The sequence below is a fragment of the Cyprinodon variegatus genome, unplaced genomic scaffold (genome assembly GCF_000732505.1).
Source record: "Cyprinodon variegatus isolate N-32 unplaced genomic scaffold, C_variegatus-1.0 Scaffold427, whole genome shotgun sequence".
Taxonomy (NCBI): domain Eukaryota; kingdom Metazoa; phylum Chordata; class Actinopteri; order Cyprinodontiformes; family Cyprinodontidae; genus Cyprinodon; species Cyprinodon variegatus.
Genome location: NW_015150880.1, coordinates 383584 through 406898, shown reverse-complemented (window position 1 = coordinate 406898; position 23315 = coordinate 383584). Strand labels below are relative to the sequence as shown.

Below are 23315 nucleotides of genomic sequence, written 5' to 3'. Positions count from 1 at the left end.
AATAATTAACACAAATGTCAGTGAACATGTTTGTTTTTAGGCCTATGAGAAATCTCTGCACATTGAGGTAGCTGTACCAGAGCATTGTTTGATGCTCAAAACTATGTTTTTGTTTTTCTGAGACCCCTGTTCAGTTTGAATTTATTTAAGCATGTTGACTAGGGCTGCAACCAACACATTCTTTCCGTTACAGTTTCGATAAATTATCGGATAACGTAAGGTATTTTCAGGATTTTTATTTTAGACAGAATATGAACAAGGTGCAGCTAAAACTAAGGTTTTTTGCAGAATTTAAGGTTTTTCAATAGTTTGTTTTTTGTTCATTGTTGGCTTAATTCTCTGGATGGGGTTTTCTTTCAACAAATAACAGGTTTTAGAGTGTCTATATTTGAAAGTTGAAGGTTATATTTAAGTTTAAAGCTTATTGCACTAATGCAAAATAAGAATAAGGTATAATGCTAATAATATCTCTGGGAAAGATTAGAAAACATTGTTTCATCATAATAAGATGTGATTCATCTCCTCATGAGTCACAGTACCTTCAGCTTACATTGTTGGGGGCTTTCAATCTGTTGGTTCAAACCACATTTCTGACCCCGCCACCCCATTCTGAAAAAGAAATTCCCACCTAACCTTTTGTCTGCCATTTTACTGTTGGCCCAACAGCTGAGCTAGTCATTAATCCCCTGGGCTGAGCTGAAGCTTGACAGTTGGCTTTCAGTGTGTGGCGTCCAGCATCAGTGAATCAGTGACAGGTCTAGGTACATGTGTTGGAACTTCTCTGCAGCCAATCAGAAAGAGCTAATCCCCCATGTGTTGGGAAGATTTCCAAAGATCTATGCTCCTGTCTGAGTCACTCTGACTCATTTCTGCTCAGGTGCCATCCTTTCACTGCAGCCGCGTTCCCCACGGCAGCTCACCCACAGGTTGACAAAGGCAAAGGCAACATGTGTGAATCGGCATGCAGGATGTTATCCCCTTTCATTTTAGCATTCGTTTTTAATGGAGGCCAGGCACTCAAAGCGCGGGTTTATGTAAGCAGTCGTGTCGTTCACCGAGGGCGGACTGGAAAGTTCAAAACAGAGTTGTAAGGGGAGCAGGGCAGCTGGGGAGGGAGATGGCGGCTGCGATCGGCAAAGCTCTTTGAAGATTTTTAAAGTCTTGAACACACAAGGCGGCTGGGCCCCTGAAAGCTGGGGAGAGTTAGAAAGACTGTTAACTCATGAGGTGCCACAGTGATTTTTCCTGCTTTGCGTCAAAGTTTTAGATTTTTAGGTCATTCTATTTATCTATTTTTGTTTCAAGCTTTATCTTCTTCCTAGAAAGAAACTTCATTTCTGTTTATAGCAGCCATATAAATAAGTGTATATTATACATTTCTGCATGAAAATTAATGCCTCTGCTTGTTTAGGTTTTTCCAATTATAAGCTAGCTCTTTTGATAATGGAGGCTAATTTGAGCTTTGGGAAGAAAAGCAGCCGAGTGCCTTTAACTAAGGGTTGTTGCTGGCTGGCTTTCCCCTGTGTGAGGCCCAGCACAGGCACAGCCCCATTTTGCTCAAGCCCCAGACAGACTTGAAACTCTGCCAGGCCTCTTTATTCTGCGGTCCAACTCTTAATCTGTTCCAGACCTTTTCTACGGGGTGGGGGAGGTTGGAAGAGGCAAAGCGGAGGGTGGGGGCGCGGGAGGAGCAGAGCGAAAAGGCCGATGGGATAAGTATGCCTCCTCTTCAAGGTCCCGAAGAGGTGGCAAGCTGTAAATATGTATTGTACAGTTAGTAGCTTTGAAAAGAACCCTCTGATATGAATATACTGTCTTTTATACAACGCTAAGGTTTATTTACAGCAAAAATATTCAACTGCTTCGTGACCTCTGCTTGAGGAGTTGTTGCTACTGATTTTGTAAATAAAAACAATCCGGAAACTGAGATGACAATTTCCATTATCCTTCCTAAATCCTTTTTTTTTTGTACAGTGACTTTTGAAATTGTGTATTTAAGGCCATAGGCTTATATTTCTGTTACTTTTCTTCATGCGTTTCTTCCAGATTAAATTTTATCAGACCATGTCTTGGTAGGTTCGCAGCCGAGACATTTTACAATATGTTTAAAGTCAGGGATAAACCTCTCCACATGATGTTGTTTGTTCATCATTTTTATCTCTTCCCAGAACATCTATATTTAAACTCATGATTTAATTACACACAGGTGAACTCTATTTACTAATTAGGTAACTTCAGAAGGCAGCTTGTTGCACTGGACTTAACTTCAAGAGTCTCTGTTAGAGTCAAGGGGTTTAATTGTGCCACACTGTTATGCAATAATTTGTGTTGAAGTGACAGGGGAAAAAAAACAATAAAGCACACATTATAAAACTGGACGAAAGGTCCTTAACTGTTTTTCTTTACCAGGAAAATCTGTGGTTCACAACAAAGGTGTGTTTCAATCACAGCCAGATTGTTTTTCCACCAGCTTATATCGACACGAAAAACATAAGTGGCCTTAGACAAATATTTACCAAACCTTCAAAGGTGCAGTGCTCTGGTCATGCGGAGAACTTCCCATAGCTGGCACACCCTCACCTTTACCTGCCCCAGGTGATCTTGTGCTGCGTATTTCTGCCAAAGCGATCGGCTGATAAGGCCTCCACTTGCTGGAGTGCGTGAAAAAGACAAAAGGCAGACGGCATTGACTAGTCTCTTATCACCTCGGCTCACCGGCACTCACCACCTGTATGTGCTGCGGATTTACACCATACAAAGCGGCACACGCAGTCACGTCCTGAAGGTTCCAAGGGGCTGCTTAGTGCAAGCTTTCCTTCTGAACCAAAAGTGGTCGTTTCTACCTGTGTCACAAACAGATTTGATGTTATATTGTTGGTGTTTGTGAATAGTTTGGTCTTACTTTTTTTGTCTGTGGGGGAATCCCTGACTCAGCTTTGCTGCAGAAACTCAGGAGCTCTGAAGAAAAAACCCATTGCAATTCACATCTGGATTTAGATACTGCTTAAGAAAAAAAAAACAGATTCAACAAACATGCAGACACACAGCTACTGACATTTAACAGGTCAGTGGTGACTATACACAACTGTTTTAGGTTTTTCATCTCTGTACAAATGCTGCTCTACTGTTAAGTCCCCAGAGGTTTGTTAGAGAACATTTATAAACAAGCAACCTCATGAAGACCAAAGAACACAGCAGACAGGTCAAGAAGAATCTACAATGTTATGTGAATTAGATGCACCAAGAAAGTCAACATTAATATTGCTGCTATGGCATGCAGTTGATTTTGACCAATAATGTATATATTTTGCTGTCCTTTCTACACTTTGATTAAAGAATCACTGCCAAATGGGTTTCTCAGTTTTAGGTAAACAGCCCACAATCCTGTATGTCCAAATAGATATTGCATGAAACACAAATGGATGAAAACTTTTATCAGTTGTTAATGCTTGCCCAGTTACTGATGTTATTAGTCAAATTCTATTTAAGTGCAGATTTTTTTGTGCATCACTTATAAGCTCTGTAAGCACATCTCATAAAACAAATGGAGGTTTATACAACTATAACCAAGTTAAGATATAACCATCCACCTCAAATGACAAGGTCATCAGATAAATTGTTGATAAGCAAAGATAAAGGTGTCCAAGATCAGCTAATGTAGGAGAATCTGCTGATGCTCCATTAAAAAAAAACACCTGGGTGTTCTGGTCAGCTTAGACCAAAACGGGTATTTTTTGGCTACACACATAAAAGGTGGTGTATGATGGAAAACTATATTTAAAAAAAATCTTATAGTGAGACATGGTGGAGGTGGCATCATGCTGTGGGATGTTTTATTTCAGAAGGAACAGGGAAGCTAGTGAGTTTGTGGGAAGATGAGTGGACATAAATACAAGTCAAGCCTGAAAGAAAACCTGTTTCAGTCTGAGGGTTTGAAGCTGGGGCGGAGGTTTATCTTCCAGGAAGATCACAATCAGAAACTTACAGCTGTAGCTGCAGTGGAGTTGATTAAAACAAAGCATGATCATGTTAGAATTAGCCATTAAAACCCAGATTGAAATCTAATTGAAAATCTGTGGCAGGACTTAAAAATTGTTGTTAACAGAAGCTTCATCTAATCTGACCGTTCAGCCATTTTAAAGTGATTCATGAACAAAGAAGAAAATCTATAAAAAAAAAAATAAAAAATCATAAAGGGGGCGGGGGGGAAAACTGTTGTAGCGGTTTATTATCTTATTAATATGTTTAATGTGTCTGTAAATCCAAATGGGAAACAAATATTCCAGGTTGATGGGAGTTTACTATGTGAAAGTGAAGTTGCAGTTTATCCATCTGCCTCCCACCAGCTCAGCATATCTCATCTTCAAAGCTGCGGTCTTCACTGATACACTGTGGCTCATGCATAGGAAGGCTGTCATTAGAAGGTGCCATGGTGCTGGACAGATCCAGCCTCCAGAGTCCTTGGTATGTGCCCCAGATAAGAAGGATAGAGGAGTTACACTCTCTCTGTGGGTGAGGGGACACAACTCTGTGACTGTGTTTGTTTATGTGCATGTGTGGGTGTGTGTGGACACAGAAAGGAGGAGGTGGGTGAAACTAGAGGTAGGACAGGGTGGGGCTTTTAGAGCTTCCCATGGAGAGCCCTGAGCTACAGTTCATTCAGCTCCTGTTGGAGTGTAAACAGACAGTGATTGAATGGTGATGCGAAAGGTGCCGGGGAGGGCAGGGCAGCGTAGAGCTGAGTCCCGCATAAAGATTCTGCCACTATCAAGCTTTTGTTATTTGGCTACTTGAAGCACATGAGCAAACGGAGCTCCTCACTGGTTGCATTACTGGAACTCCCCTTTCTCTACTACAATGATAAAGAGTGTGACCTACTTTGCTTGCATAGACTGGGGTACCGCTTTGCTGCTGTGTGTTTATTAGGCCCACCCCCACCCACTACAGCTAAGAATAAGAAAGATTATACTGAGGAACAGCTGTGTTTTCATCACAAACACATTCGATATTGTAAACATGTGATTTGCTTGCTAAAGCAAAATGCATTTACATTTGTTATGTGAAAGGACCGTATGTTAATAGTGGCTCTGTATTTACACCACCTGATGTAGGTCTATTTTACTGAGGATAATATCAGATTCATAGGATCAGCTGACAGGCAGTGGCTGACTTGGCTATTTTGGGGCCCAACTCAAACCTTTGCACAGGGGCCCTCCTCAAGTAGACCTTGTCTTAAGCCACTTTCCCACTGAAAACCTGGGTTTTTCAAAACCGGGTTGACCCGCTAACAATCGGCTTTTTGCTCTTTTACCCAATTGACCGAAAAGCCGGGTCTAAGCCCCTGCTGGCCACTGTCCCCCACCACTGCGCGTCTGATGACGGCATCACGCTGGGTGAGCGTTGCTGATGTCGACAGTGTGACGGGAATCTGTGAAGTAAATAACAGAGATCAACATGGATGGGAGCCAGAGCATAGTCAGTATTCTTTACTATTTCGCTCTGTTGTAGATCCTCAGAATACTAAATGTAAATGAATCTCCTCCTCTCCGCGGATCATGTGTGCCATGTTTCTCGAATACAAGCAGAGTTGTTTGGGATTGTTAGTTAACACGTCAACGGCGCAATGTTGAGATGTACGTACGTTGTGCTCAAAGTCACGTAGTTTAGCGTTTCAACCAGGGTCTGTTGTTCCCACAGCATGCCTATCAGAGCCGAGGTGATTTTAACGCTTGCCGAGTCATTTGACCCGGGGAGGCACGTGTCAGTGATCTGTTCCCACTGCCGCTAAAATCCGACTGTATGTTTCGACCAGTGTAAAAGGGGTAATACTGAGATACTGTGAACCAGAGTGTTGCACATCTTTTTACTCTATTCCCTCTCTAGTCTTCCACAGTTAAGGAACCAGAGACATGAGCTTACAGCATTCATTAAAGAATCTGATTCTCCATCTGGATGGAGCTGTCAATCAACAAACATGCATCCCAGCATGCTTGGTTTTAAACGGATAATGTTCCTCAGTCATTGAAAGGGCTCTACTGTATGGGAGACGTCGCTTTCTGCTTGTTCCAGGAGTGACAGGAAGTTTAGGAGGTTAAAACATACCTTCTGCACCTCTATAAAAATAATGATAATTCTCCAATTTGATGTAAATTAATCTGAAACAAAAAAAAAGGTTTAGAATAATCTACTTGGTTTAAATAAAAACTAAAAAATAGTAGAAGAAAAGATTTAAAAGCCTGAGTTATCGATGGATAAAAAGCAATTGTAAAAGGAAATAATATCTAGAGAAGGCCTGAAATATTTTAAAAACATGAAATATATACCTCCGATATATTTATTTAAACATAGAGAAACAAAGTGGTATAAGGTAGATTTTCTTAAAACCATCTGTCTGAGAAACAATTTGTATCTGTCAAAATAGATAAATAGAAACATTTTAGAACAAATCCTGTTGTTCTCCATTGCGAATGTAAGCCATTTGTAAAATCCTTATCAATAACACTTTCAGCAGAGAAAATGTGTAAACATGTAGGGTTTAGATTATGACCTGGATCTTTCGTCTGTTATCCGTACTTTTACTTCAGTACGCAGAAACTAGTAGTCTGTATTTAGTTAGAGTGAAACAGAATTCTTGTTTAATAAGTTTAGTTTATATATGAAATTTCACACATACTATTTTGAAAATAAAATCCTAAACAAAGGAATCCTAAGTTTTATTAATCAGTATATCTTATTTCCTGTTAATACTTCATCTTTAAGGTTAACCTGTGCAAGTTTGATTTCTTTTTTTCCCATAAGTGCTCTTACAGTTGTCTGTTGTATAGTTAGCTTTCCTTTATTAACCACATTTGTTTCTACAGGCTTCATTAGTCAGTTCAGTCAATTTTCTGTGCGTCCGTGTGGGGTGTGACGCACGTTGTTGTTCACCCCGCTGCCTTTTTAAGTCTATGTCACAGAAAAACAACAGTGGCGCCAACATTTGTGAGGATGGAGAGCAGATCACCAGCCACAAGTGCAGCTCAAACCCCATCACAGACTCCACAGTAGGGAGAGTAAAGCTATGTCTCATGGGACAAAAGGGGCAGAATTTGAGTTTTAACAGAAGCAGATCATACGGAGAGTAAATATTGAGAGGGCTTTAAGAAGGAGTGAGTGGTTTAACAGGACAGAGGTCCTCTTTTCGCTAAAATGGTATTGAAAATATGTTAAACATTTCTAACTTTGTTACTGCAGATGACAATACACCTTCAAACAAACTAAGAGGAGTGATTTTACTCCTCTCGTATGCATGTGCGTAACACCATAGAGGGAAAACATCTGCAGAAACTTTGTAACTTACGCTACGCTCCTTTAAACAACCCAGATCTGTATACTTAGAATCAGAACCAAAAGAGGGAAGGATACTCTTGTACTCACAATGTCTCCATGGCACCAAATACATTATATTGTCTCAGTTTATCGAACAATGCTGTTCAAACACAATTATTTTTTTGTGTTTTTCAAAAACATAAGAAACTGTTTACATAATGATATAAATCCAAGTAAAAGCTCCCAAAGAGGGTTTCTGCCGTTTTTTTTTTTTCATTGTATTTTATTTTAAATGTAGCCTGGTAAAAGTCTGTCTGCCCTCTGTTCTTCACGAGGATGGGGATGTTTAAACCTCCAGCTTTCATTTTGCATAGTGAATAGGTAATCAGTCGTTACTTAAAATTATCCCATTCTGAGTCAGCATTTAGGTTTCATCACTAAGTTCAGCCTGGGTTCATCAGCTTCCATCTCATGCGTAAAGAGGCACCAGATTCACACTCTGCTGTTGCCTCCATGATGCTCTGAAATTATGCATGTCCCCCTGTTGCAGCACTGTTTGAGGCACTTTTCGGCTAATGAACGAGTAAATTTAACTGCTTTGACTATCACAGGATGAACAACTGCCAGTCCAGCCCCAAAGGTTCAGCAGGTAGTGATTATTGGCATAGAAAGACAGCTGATCTGATTGGTTTTTAATTAAAGTGATTAAATATAATGTTATTTTGGGGGCTTAATGTATCTTTTGAACAGACTGAATTTCAGTCAGTCTGAGATTGAAATGTCTTCTTAATGCGATCCTCTGCTACTCATACAACGTGCAGGGTTTTAACCCATCTTTGTATCAACTTATTCCTCACTTCCTCACTTATAATCTTTGCTTCATATTTTTCTTTTCTGGTCTCTCTTTCTTGCTCATCATCTTGCATGTCGGGATGTTTTATGTGATGCGATGAATCAGTCCATTTCAGCATATTAGAAGAAAAGAGCAGAAGTCAATGAGAAATTGTGTCATGGTTTTGGTCATTGATTTTAATTGTAATTAGTGTTTCATGTCAAACAAGCATACATATTCTGGGGGTGGGGGTTATTTGGGAGGTGAACAACCAGCGCAATGTAGCCCTTACTGGCAGGGACTATTCTAGTAGGGGGCCCCAACTAGCCTGTGTGGCAAGTCCACCCCTGCTGATGGGGACCAGTTTGGCCGGGAGAAGGAGGCGGTCAGTTCTGCAACTTGTTTAAGGGGAAACAAAAGACATAATGAAAGGATAAGTCATGCCTTATGCAATGTACAAAGCCAACAAAGTGTTAGTCAGTGAGTGGGAGAGGATCAGGTCTTACAGGAATGGTTGTTTCAGATAGTTGATAGAAAACCTTTACTGGGACTTCTTGTTCTACACAACCGGCTGCACTGGATCGCTTCTTCAACACGTTCAACCTGTTGACAAATGTGCAAGTTGTCAATCTCGCTTTGCGATGTTTAAAAGGTAGCCAAGTGTTGAACAAAATGGATAGTGGCTGATAGTGCACTCAAGATCTGATTGTGAGCTTTTTTAGAGGGGGGTTTAAAGCAACATATCATGCACTTTCGGTTCTATTTTTAGTTCACCGAACCAGTTTCATTGCTAAACTAAATCTCATGCTTGCTTAAAACCAGTTTGTTCCATAACCTCCACAACTAAAGACTCGCTACATCAAATGGCATCGAAACAATAGTCATAACAATGATGATAACAAGACTTTTTTTTTTTTTTTTTTTTTTTTTTTTTTTTTTAACGGGTACTCTGTACAGTTTAAAGCCATCATTTAGAATGTTTAGATTATGAACTTTAAAGAAAGAAGTGATGTTTTTCGTTGGTCAGACGACATTGAATCTGAAGGTCAAGCAGTAGAGTTGAAGATCTGCACCTCATGGTGATGAAAAGATGTAGATGGAACAGAGAGGATGAGGGAGGAGGCTGATTTAAGGGAGCAGGGGGGATGGATACCTGTAGAAGTTCAGATAATTATGGAGGACTGAGATTGTAGATTAGCTTTTAAAGTGAGTAGAAGAATTACAAAGAGGATGGGAGATATGAAAAAGCTGCTGCAGGATGGGAATAAGATGATTGTTGGAAGACATTTGAATGGCAGAACAAGCAGCCATGTTTAAAACCCTCTGGACTGATGCAGGATCAAATTGTACAGAAATAAATGTTTTTATTGATGTAATGATGTAGAACTTAGCTAGCTATCTGGCAGGGGAAACCAAACCAGTTTTTACTTTCTAGATCCACTTGAGAACCAGTTCTAGAACAAGCCCCAGTTTTACCTGTTTGACTCTTTTGGTAAAAAAAAAAAAACGCAAATCATGTCCAACTTAAAAGTCTTAAAATAATTTTTTATCTAATATGAACCGCAATACACAAAGAAGAAAAAAGATTAGTAAGGAAATACAAAACCTGTTTTCTCTGCCATTGTATGAGACTTTGGTTTCTGAAAATTCAAACTTTTATTTAAGCCGTTTATATATATTTTTTGTATACACTATATGTAGTATCGAGAGTATTGCATAATGTTGTTCATATTGGGTGAACGGTTCTGTGAGTTTCTTTCCTGCAACAAACATTGTACTATATACATACCCTAGTCTCACATTTGAACATTTTTTTTTTTTTGCAGCTCTGAACCAACAGCGGATCACACAGAGTGCTCCAGTTAAACAGTCCGGACAGCTGCCTTCCAGCACCCACGGTGGAGTCATGGGAGGAAACAACCAGCTGAGACTGCAGCAGATCGAGAAGGAGAGACTCCGGCTGCAGCAGCACAGGCCACAGGTCAGCCATCACAGATCGGTGTCAGGCCAATCGTTTTGGGGGGAGATCGCTTCCTATCAGTGTGTTTACATGACTTATGCTTGATCCTTAATGACTCACTGGTTAAATAAAGGTAACTGCAGTGTTATTTAGTTCTTAGGGTGTACTTCTCCTACAGGCCTGTCGGTGAGTCAGCATTACGAGTATAGTGGTGGATCCTAAGCTTCTTTGATCAGATTTTATTGTTGAGCTATCCTGCTATGAAAGAATGTGAGTCATCTTTGGTAATTTTATCACTTCCTAACAGCGACGTGTCAGTGCCGCCCACATAGGGTGGCTTGTCCTGTTTTACTCAGGGCTGTATCATAATAGCAGAAATGGAGCTTTATGGTTGTGAATGAGAGGGTTGGAGACTTTGTTTATCCTGCCGTTCACTTGGGTTGTTTAAAGTTCACGGTGTAGGAAGTGACCTGTGTGTACCTGCACCGGGCGGGGAGAAGAATACAGCAATCTGACCTTACTGAGGAGCCACAGAGATCATGTGATTTAGGTTTAAGCAACCGTCTTATTGTGAAGTTCTTATCAAAGATTGCACAATAGAAAAGATTTGGTTGCACTGAAAGGTTTCTGCGGCAGGAAGTCTGCTGCTTGGCTTATTTTAAATGGCAGATTTTTATTTGGCAATAATTTGATATCTTCTGGCTCCAACGTTTACAAAAATATATGTATATTCAAACATGGTGGATAAGAGTTTACTACTTACCAAAAAAAACTTTTTTTTAAACACCAAAATGGCATCAGAAAAAAAATTTCTGGATAATGAAGATTAAATTGGACGTCACTTTTTTTTTTTTTTTTTTGTGTAAAATCACATTACAGATCAGGAGTCTTTAACAGATGTCGGTTTATTTCTCTTTAGGACAATTCAAAGTACTTTGCATGTATTAAACAATAAAATAGAAGAAAAATGAAAGCAGAATTAAAGCAAATGAAGATAAAAACATAATAATAGCAGGTAGTAAGACAAATGAAACAGTTGGAACACAACCTTACTACAGCACTAATAAATGTTATAAGCAGGAATTCGTCAAACCAACTTAACGTTGGTTATATTTAGCTTCTGCAGCTGTTGGGGGCTTATAAGATTTGCAAGATCACAGAAAAAAATCCGTCTTGTTCTCCTCCATGTAACAGTTTAGACCCAACCATGTCTATTAATTGTCGTTTGGGTTATAGATTATGGTTTGGGATTAATTGGAAATGAAATTGCCTATTCATTTCCTGCTTTTTGTGCACAAACACATCAACACATACTCTATTGTTTGGGAGTGGATTTGCTTTATCCAGTGGCCTGCAATTGAAAGTGCCCATCCTTTTCTGGGCTCAACGGATGACTTCACAAGTAACTCTGCAGAATAACTCGACTTGTTTATCGAGTTTGCAAAGGCTGGCACTGGTCTTACCTGCCTTATTGAACAGGAAATGGGACCTCCATTGTCAGATGGAAAATAAGACTTTTCAGTCTCACTAAAAACAAACTTAGAGTGTTTAAATGATGACAAGTTGCAGAACAGATCAGTCTGAAAACAAGAAACTGAAAGCAGCAGCCTGACATGAAAGCCATGTCTAGTTTGACACAAGTACATCTGTTGCAATCTTGTGTTTTAGCAGGGCCTGTTCTTAATTCCTGCCAGAGTTACAGTAAAAAAAAAAAACAGACTGTTGAGTAGGAGGAACGTTTTATGCCGAAACATCACTCCCCACCATAAAGCTGACCTTCCTTTGCTTCTTTTTTTTTTTCCCGTAAAAACTCAAAATAGTGACAGTGGTCAAGTCATTTCACCTTCCCGTTTAAGGAGTTGGAAAAGAACAACATGACATCATATCCTCAACCTTATCTGATACAGCATGTGTAGAAAACAATTGTCTTGGACTGCAGCAGCCGGCCCCTTGTGTAACATAACACTGCATGGGGGGGGTTTCAGGCAGTAACGTGTTCCTACAGCAGGAATAAGAGCAGTTCTTGTCAAACGTTTTATAACGAGTATTACAGTTTGGTCGGACCACAAGAGTGGTAGAATGACGTCTGAGCCTTTTCAGATTATGTGACGAAATAAAAAAATTTACATGGTTTAACTCTACTTTAGCCAGATGGTAACATTTCTACATTTGGGGAGTGAAAGAATTAGCAGGAAGTACTTAAATAGTTTATTTTGAGAAAATTGTTTCATTAATCCTTAACTCATTACTAATTTAGTCCCATCAAACTTGTAGAATACAACGAGACTTTATCAAATAACATGGCTCTGAGAATGTTAACCTAGGTTAATTACTAGGATGACGTAAAACTGGACAGAATCACACTTTTTAATTAAGAAACAACAGAGGTGGTCACACAAAGTAACCACCAGCAGTAAAACTGTCTGTAAAGCATAAGGCAAATAAATGGAGGGAGAAGAGAAAATACAATTTCTTTAATGAATTTAAAAATAATAGGCACTTAAACTACTGTTAAAAGATGATCATTAAAAGCATTAGGATAAAAAAAAAGATAGAACCATCCATCCATCTTCTCCTGCTTATTCTGTCAGGGTGGCGCTGGGCCTGGGGCCTACCTCTGGCAGTCTACGGCGGGGTACACCCTGGTCATTTCGCCATGCTGTTGAGGGATAACTCAGAGACACACAACCATGCACACACACACATTCACACCTAAGGACAATTTAGAGTTACCTATTAACCTAACAGTCATGTCTTTGGTCTGTGAGAGAAGAACATGTCAACTCTAAGCAGAAAAATCCCAAGACCCGAAACCTTCATGCTTACAAGACAACAATGCTACAAACTGCACCTTGGATGTAAATGATGAGGAAGAACCATTGTCGTTGTTTTCAATATTTATTGTTTTATTACCCCGATAGCCCTAAATGAGGTCCAGTGCAACCAAATGTTTGGGGTAACTTAATTAAATAAAATACAAAGAGGTTTGTGATTGTAAAAGTTATTACATGAGGGAAAGTTGAATAGTTTCATAATAATATGATTAATCCTTTTGTTGAATGTAACTTATTGAGTATTATGATCATCTACAGTGCTTCTTGGAGAACATTAAGAACTCCATTTTGGTTCTTGGTACATACTGGCTGCTTGTCACAGTTAACCTATAGCTATTTATCTTGCAAATAACAAATGTCATTATATACTCAGCCCAAAAACCACTTGTGGCAACATGGTATTAGACGGTTCAGGCATATTTTTAGGAAGCTGCAGCTGTTTATAATCACTTCTCGTCATTTCCCACAGGAGCTTGCTTTGCGAAACCAGCTGCCCACCAGTATGGATCAAGATGGCAGCACAAACCCCGTGTCCTCCCCTTTGGCCCAGGATGCTCGGACCATGACTGTCAACAGCTCTGACCCATTCCTCAACAGGTCAGCCTCACACAGAGAGCTCTGTAAAAGAAAGTGGATAAAGTCTTTCTCTGTCGCAGCCCAATCTGACTCATATAAGCCAGCCTGCCAAAATACTTCCAGTTCTGGTTCAGCTCGTCATGCCTCAGTTGCCTTACTGCCTCCTCTGTGAGGGAATCGGTGCACCAGGCTGTTTGAGCTTTGCTTAGGGCTGAATTACGCAAGTTGTAAAAACAGAGGGCCTGTCTCCGGGCTTAACCCTCCTCACATGTTAATGACTCACACAGACCAGCAGGCAGGCTGGAAGTTTTGTGCACAACGATGACCTCTGGTGTACAGTTGCTGCCATTAAGGTAAATCCAAGCTAAAATGGTGGTGCATGTTATGAAAAATGGGTTGTTTGGCCTTTATTACTGAAGAGCCAGATCGGAAGCAGCTGTGAGCTCGGTACAGACAAAGGGATTATCTGCATGTAAACGCAACTTACCATCTTAGTGCGGCGCAAATTCAGAGCGGTTCAAGCTCCAGTTCTTCCATGAGCAGACAAAGTGTGGAAAGAGCTGAATAGCAAGCAGGCCATGAGAACATGTGGTCCCGTCAGTAGACAGGCCAAACTAATCTCCCCTCCTCCTCCCGGTTCCCTTCTCTCTCCCCCCCTGCTCTCACAAAGGCTTCATTCATCCTGCTTCTGCCATACTCTGCCTACATATTTTTCTGCTAATTAGTATAGGCTTGTCAAATATCCTCTTTTCTCCTTTTGTCTCTGCTGTCCTTTTCATTGTTGCTTTTTTTCTTGTTTCTGTTATGTTGAATGAAAAAGCATGTTTGGGTGTATGGGAATTGGTTAACCATTGAGAGAATCAAATGTAGGAGGTCCTAAATACATCTCTGTTTGACAGCAAAAACAAAAGCAGATCAAATGTGGCAGAAAGTAAAGTTTCATTTTGATTTATTTTGGTTTTAGGCAGTTTATAATGTATGTTTTCCTGTTTCTGGATTTCCAGCGGGACCTACCACTCCAGGGATGAGAGCACAGATAGCGGACTGAGTATGAGCAGCTACAGTGTTCCTCGGACTCCAGATGACTTCCTGAACAGTGTAGACGAGATGGATACTGGTTAGTAATGCTCTGTGCCCTCCTTCTCTGCATCTGTTAATGCATCAAAACAGACCAAACGTTGTTTTTGGTTCAACTTAGATTTGAGTTGCTCTTTGCTTTGCAACTGTTTTTAATCTGTACTCAATGCCTTAGCTTGTTAATAGTTGTGGAATATTTCTAATTCTTTTCTAACGGAAGACAGATTTAAACTGCAGGCAGACCAGTTAAGTTCACACAGAAGTGGATTTTCATCGTTTGGGAAAGTGAAGTCTGGCATTACTTTATCAAATTATTTCCATGGAAAATATGTTTTCTTAATTGCAGCCTATGTTCCTTTCAAAATCTTAAAAGACTAAACTAATTTTTGTCTTTTCTGCCCATGTGCAAGTCATCCAAACCATGAGTATTGATATAGTCTTATCCTATAAACAGTGCTGCCTTTTACAGTGCTTTCTGATTATGATCTGCAGTTTTGGCAGCACACTTGGAAGTAAGAGCTAGGTTAAAAACCTCTTAAACTTTACCAGATTCTGTTAGAATGGTCTTTTTTAAGAAGCGCTAGTCAAAGGCACAAAGTCGCAAAGCAAGGTACAGGAAACTAAAATGAGGATATACATTATTTAAACAAAAAAAGAATATATGTAACGAGCACAAGAGATTTACAGTAAAAATAAAAGCAGGACATAAAAGTCTGGTCTCAGTTGGAACAATGGAAATTAAGGGCAGAAATAGTCAGGAGCCTGGACATTTAGAGCCACAGAGGTAAGAACAAGAATTTAAACTGTCATTCTAAAAGTCTTTTTTGGAGTGATATTCGAGCATTTACCACATTTGTCATATCATCAACCCAAACAACAGATTTGGTTTTGTAATTAAATGTAACAGGCTTAGATAAAGGAGTTCAGAAATATGAAATGAAAATAGAATTATATATATTTTTAAATGATTTTCTAGTACAGGAAATCTGAAAAGAGTGGTGTTGAATTTCTCAATGCTTTTATTCTAAAAACCCTAAATGAATTCTGGTGCAGCCGTTTGTCGGATGTCTAAAGTCACCTAAAATTAAGTCCACCTTTGTTTAATTTAATCACATTATATAACTGTTTAGTGAAGAAGAAGAAGAAGAAGAAGGCTTGTTTTGGAACATTTGTGAACAAATGGCACCATGACAAAGGATCAAAGCAGAAAGGTCAGGAAGAAAGTAGTGGAGGGCTTAAAGCAGAGTTAAGTTATCAATCAATATCCTAAGCTTTGAACATCTCATCGAACATTGATCAATCAATCCAACCTACTGGGGCTGTTTTTTTCTTGTTTTTTTTGTTTGTTTTTTTGTTCTTATCAATAGATAACCAGGGAACTCTTGCTCTAAAAGAAAACCCTTCATAAGGATTCTGCGATATTCTCAGTATCTTATGTAAAGTTTCTAGTAAAGTCAGTAGTAATTCACTAAGTTGTGACACACACTCTGAGTGGTTGCACGATACTTGCCATGAACGTTCAGCTCTTTATTGATGCATACAGAAATATCTCTTTACCTTGAGATTTTGGCTAGAAATTCACACTAAAGCTGTTTTGCTTTGTAAAGTTATGGATTTGGTTTGTGTCATCTCCTCCTGTTGAGGCTTGCTCAAAAGTTATGTTATCTTTCATTCATCAGGAGACCCTCTCCCGCCCTCCATTGCTACACAGCCCAATCGTTTCCCAGACTACCTGGATGCCATCCCGGGAACAGACGTGGATCTAGGCACCCTGGAAAGTGAGAGCATGGCGGTGGAGAGTGAAGAGCTGATGGCCAGTCTGCAGGAGCCCCTGAGCTCCGATATCCTCAGTGACATGGAATCTGTCCTGGCAGCTACCAAGATCGACAAGGAGAACTTCCTGACTTGGTTATAGAGGACACGCTGCGTTCTGGACTTTTGCCGGCTCTGATCTGTGAAGGATTCATGGATGCTTTTACCAGACATTTCAGCGAGCCTCTTTGAACTTCTGTGCCTCTCTCCATGCAAGGCCTAACCTCTTTTCAGGCAGTATTCTGATCTTTTCACTTGTGTTTTTATCTTTTTAAATTTGTCTGTGTCTTCAAGGCTGGCCTATGAACAGACAATTATGCAAGGGCCCCAAAAATGTTCACAGGTCTGACAGCTTATTTACCCAGATCATCGCTGGACTGACCAAGTGCATGTGCTCCTCTGTAAGGACTGCCCATGTTGCTTCTAACCTGGAGTCTCTGGAGCCTCTCTGTTTTTTTTGCAGTGCAACACAAAATATCCGTATCTGGGACTATTGAATTTAGTGAAATAGCTTTATGTTTGCCTCAAATTTTTTTTTTCTTTGTTTCCTTCCAACAATCCTGAAAAACCAAAAATGATGTATTTGAAGCAAAAAGAACAATACTGATTTGGAGTGAAGGTAATGTGAGGTGCGATTTGGAGATGGTTGCTTTGCTTTTTATTAGGGTGGGGGGCAGGGTTTGAAGCAGGGGAACTGACTACATCGCTGCTTGGCTGTGCCAGGAAGTCTAAGTTAAACCTTTGATCAATCAAGTGCCTTCGGATGTATTTTTTAAGACGCGAGCAACTCGAACAATTTACCCAGTATGTATAATGCAACAATAGGCATCAGGCTGTATTCATACGTATAAGCCGCATGTTTCTTAATTGTGTAATAATCAAACTGTATTATATTTTATAAACACAGGGGGATTTAGGGATCTTTTTTTCTAACCCATAGCTTCCTTTTGTCTCAGTCTTATCTAAGTTTAACCCAAAAGTCGTGCTTTCTTTGTAGCTTGTTACACATGTATGAACGCTTAAAAGGCTTTTTTTTTGTGTGTGCTTGTATTGTGTTCCTTTCTATATCTTAACAGGGTCAACTGTTATTGTAGCACGTTGCTTCCAGATTCCTGGCTATATACTTATTCGTTCTTATTGTATTTTTGATTATCACAAGCAGCTTTTTTACCATCTCTGCTAAATATTAACCAAAAAAAGCAGATTAGTAGGTTAAACTGACACTTCAAAGATGTAACAGAATACCTGAATGAACAATGTTTGAAACAAACCCCCCCTCCCCACGATGTATTGGTTGAGTGTTTAAAGAATGCAAAAGGTTTATTAGACTGGGCTTGGACAAGTAAAAGCGGGTTTTAGTCATGTTTAACAGTAACGTAGAAGGAAAAGGGTTTAGCTTTTTGCTGTAAGTTACACACCGTGTGTTTTGCTAAATGTTTAGAATGGAATAATTTCAAAACAATCAGATTTTTCACTCAGGATTCCAAAGATTTTTATTCCTCTACTTTTCTTCTAAGGACACTACCCTAATTTTCACTTCCATCATTGGAGTCGAGCGTGTTTGCGATTTTTTTTTTTTAATCGGTCTCTGTATGAACAAAACAGTATAAGCTAATGAGATGACTTCAGTATATTTTAAGTGTTAACAGACACATCTGAGTAGTTGTGACAGGTTCCTTTAAAAAAATGAAAAAAATTAATAATTATGGCCTTTTCTGGCTACCTAACCCTGAGGTTTCAGAACAGAGGAATTTAAGATGACACAACAAAGAAAGTGATTCTCGAACAGCACGCGCATGTTTACATAATCTACAAAACTGGTCCAGCTGCCGTGCAGACAGCCCACCGACAAGCTCCTCTCAAGCTCATTGTGACGTTTACATGATTGCTACAACTGTGTATTAACAGCAGTAACCTTTGGATAATCTTGATTGAGGCTTTGCTGGATGGCACACCGATTATGTTGCCAGCCAACAGTGAAATGATAGCATTAACTTGACGAAACATGCATATACATGTACCTTAGATTCAAGGACATGAACCTTTTTTTTTTCATTTGTTATTTTGTGTGAGAACTTCCTTTTTAGTACTGATTTATACTGATCATGAAACCTTGTGTTAATGGATTTTAAAACAGTGTTGGTGAGAACAATGCAACTAAAATAAGTGGTACACTACAATGCTTCCATAACACAGCTAGTTTTCATTTTCATGAAACGATGCGATTTGTCACATATCTGATTTTTATCCTTACCTAGAGTGTAAATTGTGAGAGCATCATTAGCCGTTGACTCATTGTAGCAGTAGAACTAATCACAAGTAAAAGAAAAAAAAATGTGTTTAGAGTGTTCTAAATGCACATGAAATGAATTTCTATTCAGTAATGACTGTTCATTTTTGATAGATATGTGCATGTGTTTTAGAACAATAAATTCTGTTACATTATACATTTCTTTATATGATACTTTGAAATTGGCCTTAAATAAAGCATATACTTTGTGTTAAATGTTATTTCTGTGGTTTTAAGTGTTTTTATTTTCTTTTACATTTTTTGGGGGAATAGAGTAATAAGCATTAGACATTACCTCCCCCCTCCAATTAACCACTTAAAAATGAATTAAATACATCAACCCTCATAAATGCACAGTGATTACATAATTTAATGAGATAAGTTTGTAATTAGTCCCCAGTGCTACTACATTTATGCACTCTAATATGTATTTTTGAAAAACCGCCAAAACTGAAAATATGTGTGATTTTTTTTTTTTTTTTTTTTAAAGGACAAAAAAATATTGCCAAATGTTTTCTCTCACCTGCCTTGACTTGCATATGAGCTTAAGCTATATCCAATTCTAATCCCTAAGGATTAAAAATAACACAGGTCCACCCTTTGCGGCTAAAACAGCTTCAACTTTTCAGGGGAGACTCTCCTCAAGGTTTAAGTGTGTGCTTTCTTCCAGAAGCACAGTTGTGAGGTCACACACTGATGTGGGACAAGAAGGTCTGGCTTTGTCTTGCTGAAATTCATCCAAAATATGTACTGTTTAGTTGGGGCCAGGACTCTGTGTAACCTTGTTAAGTTCATCCAAACCATACTCTGCTACCCATATCTTAATGGACCCTGTTCTGGCGAACAGTCATATTGGAAAAAGACAAGAGCGTGGAATTGTCCAAAATGTCTTGGTATGCTGAGTCAGAGTTCCTTTCAATAGTACTAAAGGGCTGGTTATACTCCAGCAGCAGTATGTCACAGTGAGCTTGCCGCAGATATTTTTGATTTATGCCCAATATTGACGAGTGGTCTTTGCTGTTATTCCATGCCAAAACGCAAGTGGGACAATCATAAACTAGCTGTGGGTCTAGATACGGTCGAGGCAGTGAGGAAGTGGGGGCAAATTTGAGCGACAACGGAGGGACATGAGGGCGAAAAAGAGTGGGGATCCAGGTTGAAAAATGGTCCCAGCGTTCTTGCACACCTTGCTCTTCTAGCTGGTCCAACTTTATGAGTCGTTTTCCACAATGACGGTCATACAAACAAAACAAGCTGGTTAGGTACCAAACAGAAAATACAGATAGTGTAGAGCAGATGTAGATTTGACCAATCAGAGGCTTCCAGTCTGTGGTCACCTACAATTTTGGAGAGGTACAACAGAGTGTCTGTAGAAGGGGCAGGGGCACATTTGCGTTCACTGCAACACACACACAGACAACCTGGTTTTGGAGTATAAACCAGCCTTAAGGGGCTAAGCCCAGCTCCTCAAAAGAAAAACTCCACAATGTAATCCCCCTTCCACCCAACTTTACATTTGACACAATGCAATCAGACAAGTACTCCTGCCCCCCACCAAACCCAGACTTGTTATATTTTTCACTCGGAAAAGTGCAATACTGAACTCCAGAGAATGCTTCAACTGCTCTGGAGTCCAGTCGTGGCATGGAACTAGACTTGCAAGGGTCAATTGGCAGTGCTTGTAATTTGCCCGATTTTCACCCGATCGGCTACGATCGACAACCGGACAATCATTATGAACACCACTGATTTTTAGCTTGGTCATTTGTTGATGATTGTGGAGTTTTGTTTTTTTCTTAGCAAACACGCATCTTTCTCCTTCACTTGGTCCATGTTTTGTTTTAGTCAGAGTGCCCAAAACGGGGGGACGAATCACCCAGAAAACAGAGGGAAGAGGAGAGCAGTGGGGCATTGGGGTAGTACATTGGTTGAGAGAGCTCAATTACTGGTTGCCACCTGTGCCGCCCTCTTGAACTAACGGCGGTAACTAACTTTGACATTTAACAAGTTAAGATAGATAATATCAATAATCCTGCCTACCTCTAAGGACTACAGGAGTAAATAAACATTCATCACACTTCTTCATTTTTCCATGTAACTTGCTACACATTGCTCTTGAGCTTATCTAAATGTCACGTGAAGTATGAAGGCCTTAGACTACTGACAGCAGGATGTTTGTAACCTCTGCTCACTATGTGCCACAGTATCTGTTGTGACTTTACATAGCCTACCACTTCTTGACTGAGTTTTGGTCATTCTATATCTCTTCCACTTTATCGTATACTATTTGTAAATGTTACGGCAGTCAATGATTTATCTTAAGCCCACACTTGCTATAAAAAAAAGTCATCAAAAATTATTTATGCTGTAGGCTACTATATTTTTAGGCAATTAGTACCTTTTTATATTGTAGGTGACAGAAAATTTTTCAAAGGCAAATGTACAGATATGTCGAGCCTTCAGGAATGTCACTGTTCCGTTTAGTTACTCAACAGATTTGTGTCATTCCCCTCTCACCAATCCACAATTTTATTTTATTCCTTTATTTAACCAGGAAAAGTCCCATTGAGATTAACAATCTCTTTTTCAAGGGAGTCCTGGCCAAGACAGCGGCAAAAGATTCGATTACAAATTACATTACAGTTTACAATTACATCTATCTATAATTAGAAATTCATAAAACAGTTACAAACCATAGATCTCATTTCCAAGCCTTTGAGCAATCGTTTAAAATGTCTGATTGGAATCAAATCCTTCAACTTTCAGTCTTTCTGAAGATTGTTCCATGCTGTGGGGGCAGAGTACTGAAAAGCTGTCTTTCCAGCTTCAGTGCAGACACTAAGTACAGTCAGAAGCAAAGACTCTTGAGAACGTAGAGAATACAGTCCAGCCGCTTTTGGTTGAATGTACTCACAGAGGTATGAGGGGAGCAGACGCAGAATACCCTTATAAATGATCATATACCAGTGAGTGAGTCTACGAGTCTCTAATGCTGGCCAGCCCACACGTATGTAAATTTCACAGTGGTGTGTGTAAGGCTTACAATTTGTGATAAATCGTAGGGAGGCATGGTAAACTGAGTCTAAAATTTTTAGAACTTGATCTGGGGCATTGATATAGATTGGGTCACCATAGTCCAGAACGGGTAAAAACATTGCAGCTACCAGTCTCTTCTTCGAATTAAAAGAGAAACAAAGCCTATTCCTAAAGAAGAAGCCAATTTTCAGTCTGAGTTTCTTAATCAATTGTTCAACATGAGGTTTAAAATTTANGTACAGACAGAAGCAAAGACTCTTGAGAACGTAGAGAATACAGTCCAGCCGCTCTTGGTTGAAGGTACTCACAGAGGTATGAGGGGAGCAAACGCAGAATACCCTTATAAATCATCATATACCAGTGAGTGAGTCTACGAGTCTCTAATGCTGGCCAGCCCACACGCATGTAAAGTTCACAGTGGTGTGTGCGAGGCTTACAATTTGTGATAAATCATAGGGAGGCATGGTAAACTGAGTCTAAAAATTTTAGAACTTGATCTGGGGCATTGATATAGATTGGGTCACCATAGTCCAGAATGGGTAAAAACGTTGCAGCTACCAATCTCTTCTTCAAATTAAAAGAGAAACAAAGCCTATTCCTAAAGAAGAAGGAGTTTCTTAATCAATTGTTCAACATGAGGTTTAAAATTTAGACTTTCCTCAATTAAAATTCCTAAATATTTAAAAGATTGAACCCTTTCTATCTCTGACCCATCCAAGGTGATAAGAGGATAGCTATTTTGCAATTTTGTCTTTGTTTTTGAAAATAACATCATTTTAGTTTTATTTGAATTTAAAGAAAGATCTAGTTTTAAAAGCCTGTACTGAACCGTATTAAAAGCAATTTGTAAAGTAGAGACACTCAAACTAGGGTTTTTTCCAAAACTGTAAAAAACCATGTCATCAGCATAAAAATGGTAGTTAGTGTCTATAAGATCCTGGCCAACATTGTTCACATGGATAGTAAATAGTAGAGGCCCCAGAACGGAGCCTTGGGGCACTCCTTTAGTTAGTGACAATGTACTAGAACAAATTTTATCTGATTTGACACATTGGGAACGATCAGTCAGATAATTACTGAACCATCCAACAGCTTGTTTAGAGAGTCCAATATTGGTCAATCTCTAAGTAAATTGTGGTTGACAGTGTCGAACGCTTTTGAGAAATCAATGAAGAGTGCAGCACAATGCTGTTTATTGTCAAGAGCTGCCAAGATATCGTTCATCACTTTCAAAGTCGCTGTGATAGTACTATAACCTTTTCTAAAACCTGACTGAAAGCATTTCGAGCATCTAATGATTTCAATGCATTATAGACTTGACACAACGTAAAAGGCTGAAAACTGAATTTTGACACATCAGAAACTGGTGCAGGTGTTGTTACAGGCATGGTTTACATGTTAGAGGGTTTGGAGGATATAAAGTGTTGATTAAAACAATTTAACATTTCGACTTTATCATAGATATTTGTTGAGTTATGAGCAATAAAATTTGGCAAAGTCTGTGAGTTATTTTCAAAAGTCAAAGTTTTAATTGTTTTCCAAAACTTTTTAGGGTCATTGAGACTTTCAGTTGTGGTTGATAAGTAGAAT

At 39.3% G+C, this 23315-nt stretch overlaps 1 protein-coding gene across 1 annotated transcript in view; it reads left to right on the top strand.

The window, feature by feature from the left end:
• Positions 1-18086, top strand: part of yap1 (Yes associated protein 1) — a 37627-nt gene extending 19541 nt beyond the window's left edge. Inside the window, exons 5-8 of the mRNA XM_015388551.1 lie at positions 9967-10121; positions 13404-13531; positions 14515-14627; positions 16267-18086. Of these exons, the coding sequence (XP_015244037.1) occupies positions 9967-10121; positions 13404-13531; positions 14515-14627; positions 16267-16502 (632 nt within the window). The 3' untranslated portion in view covers positions 16503-18086. The remainder of the gene's footprint in view (positions 1-9966; positions 10122-13403; positions 13532-14514; positions 14628-16266) is intronic.
• Positions 18087-23315: the final 5229 nt, after the last annotated feature.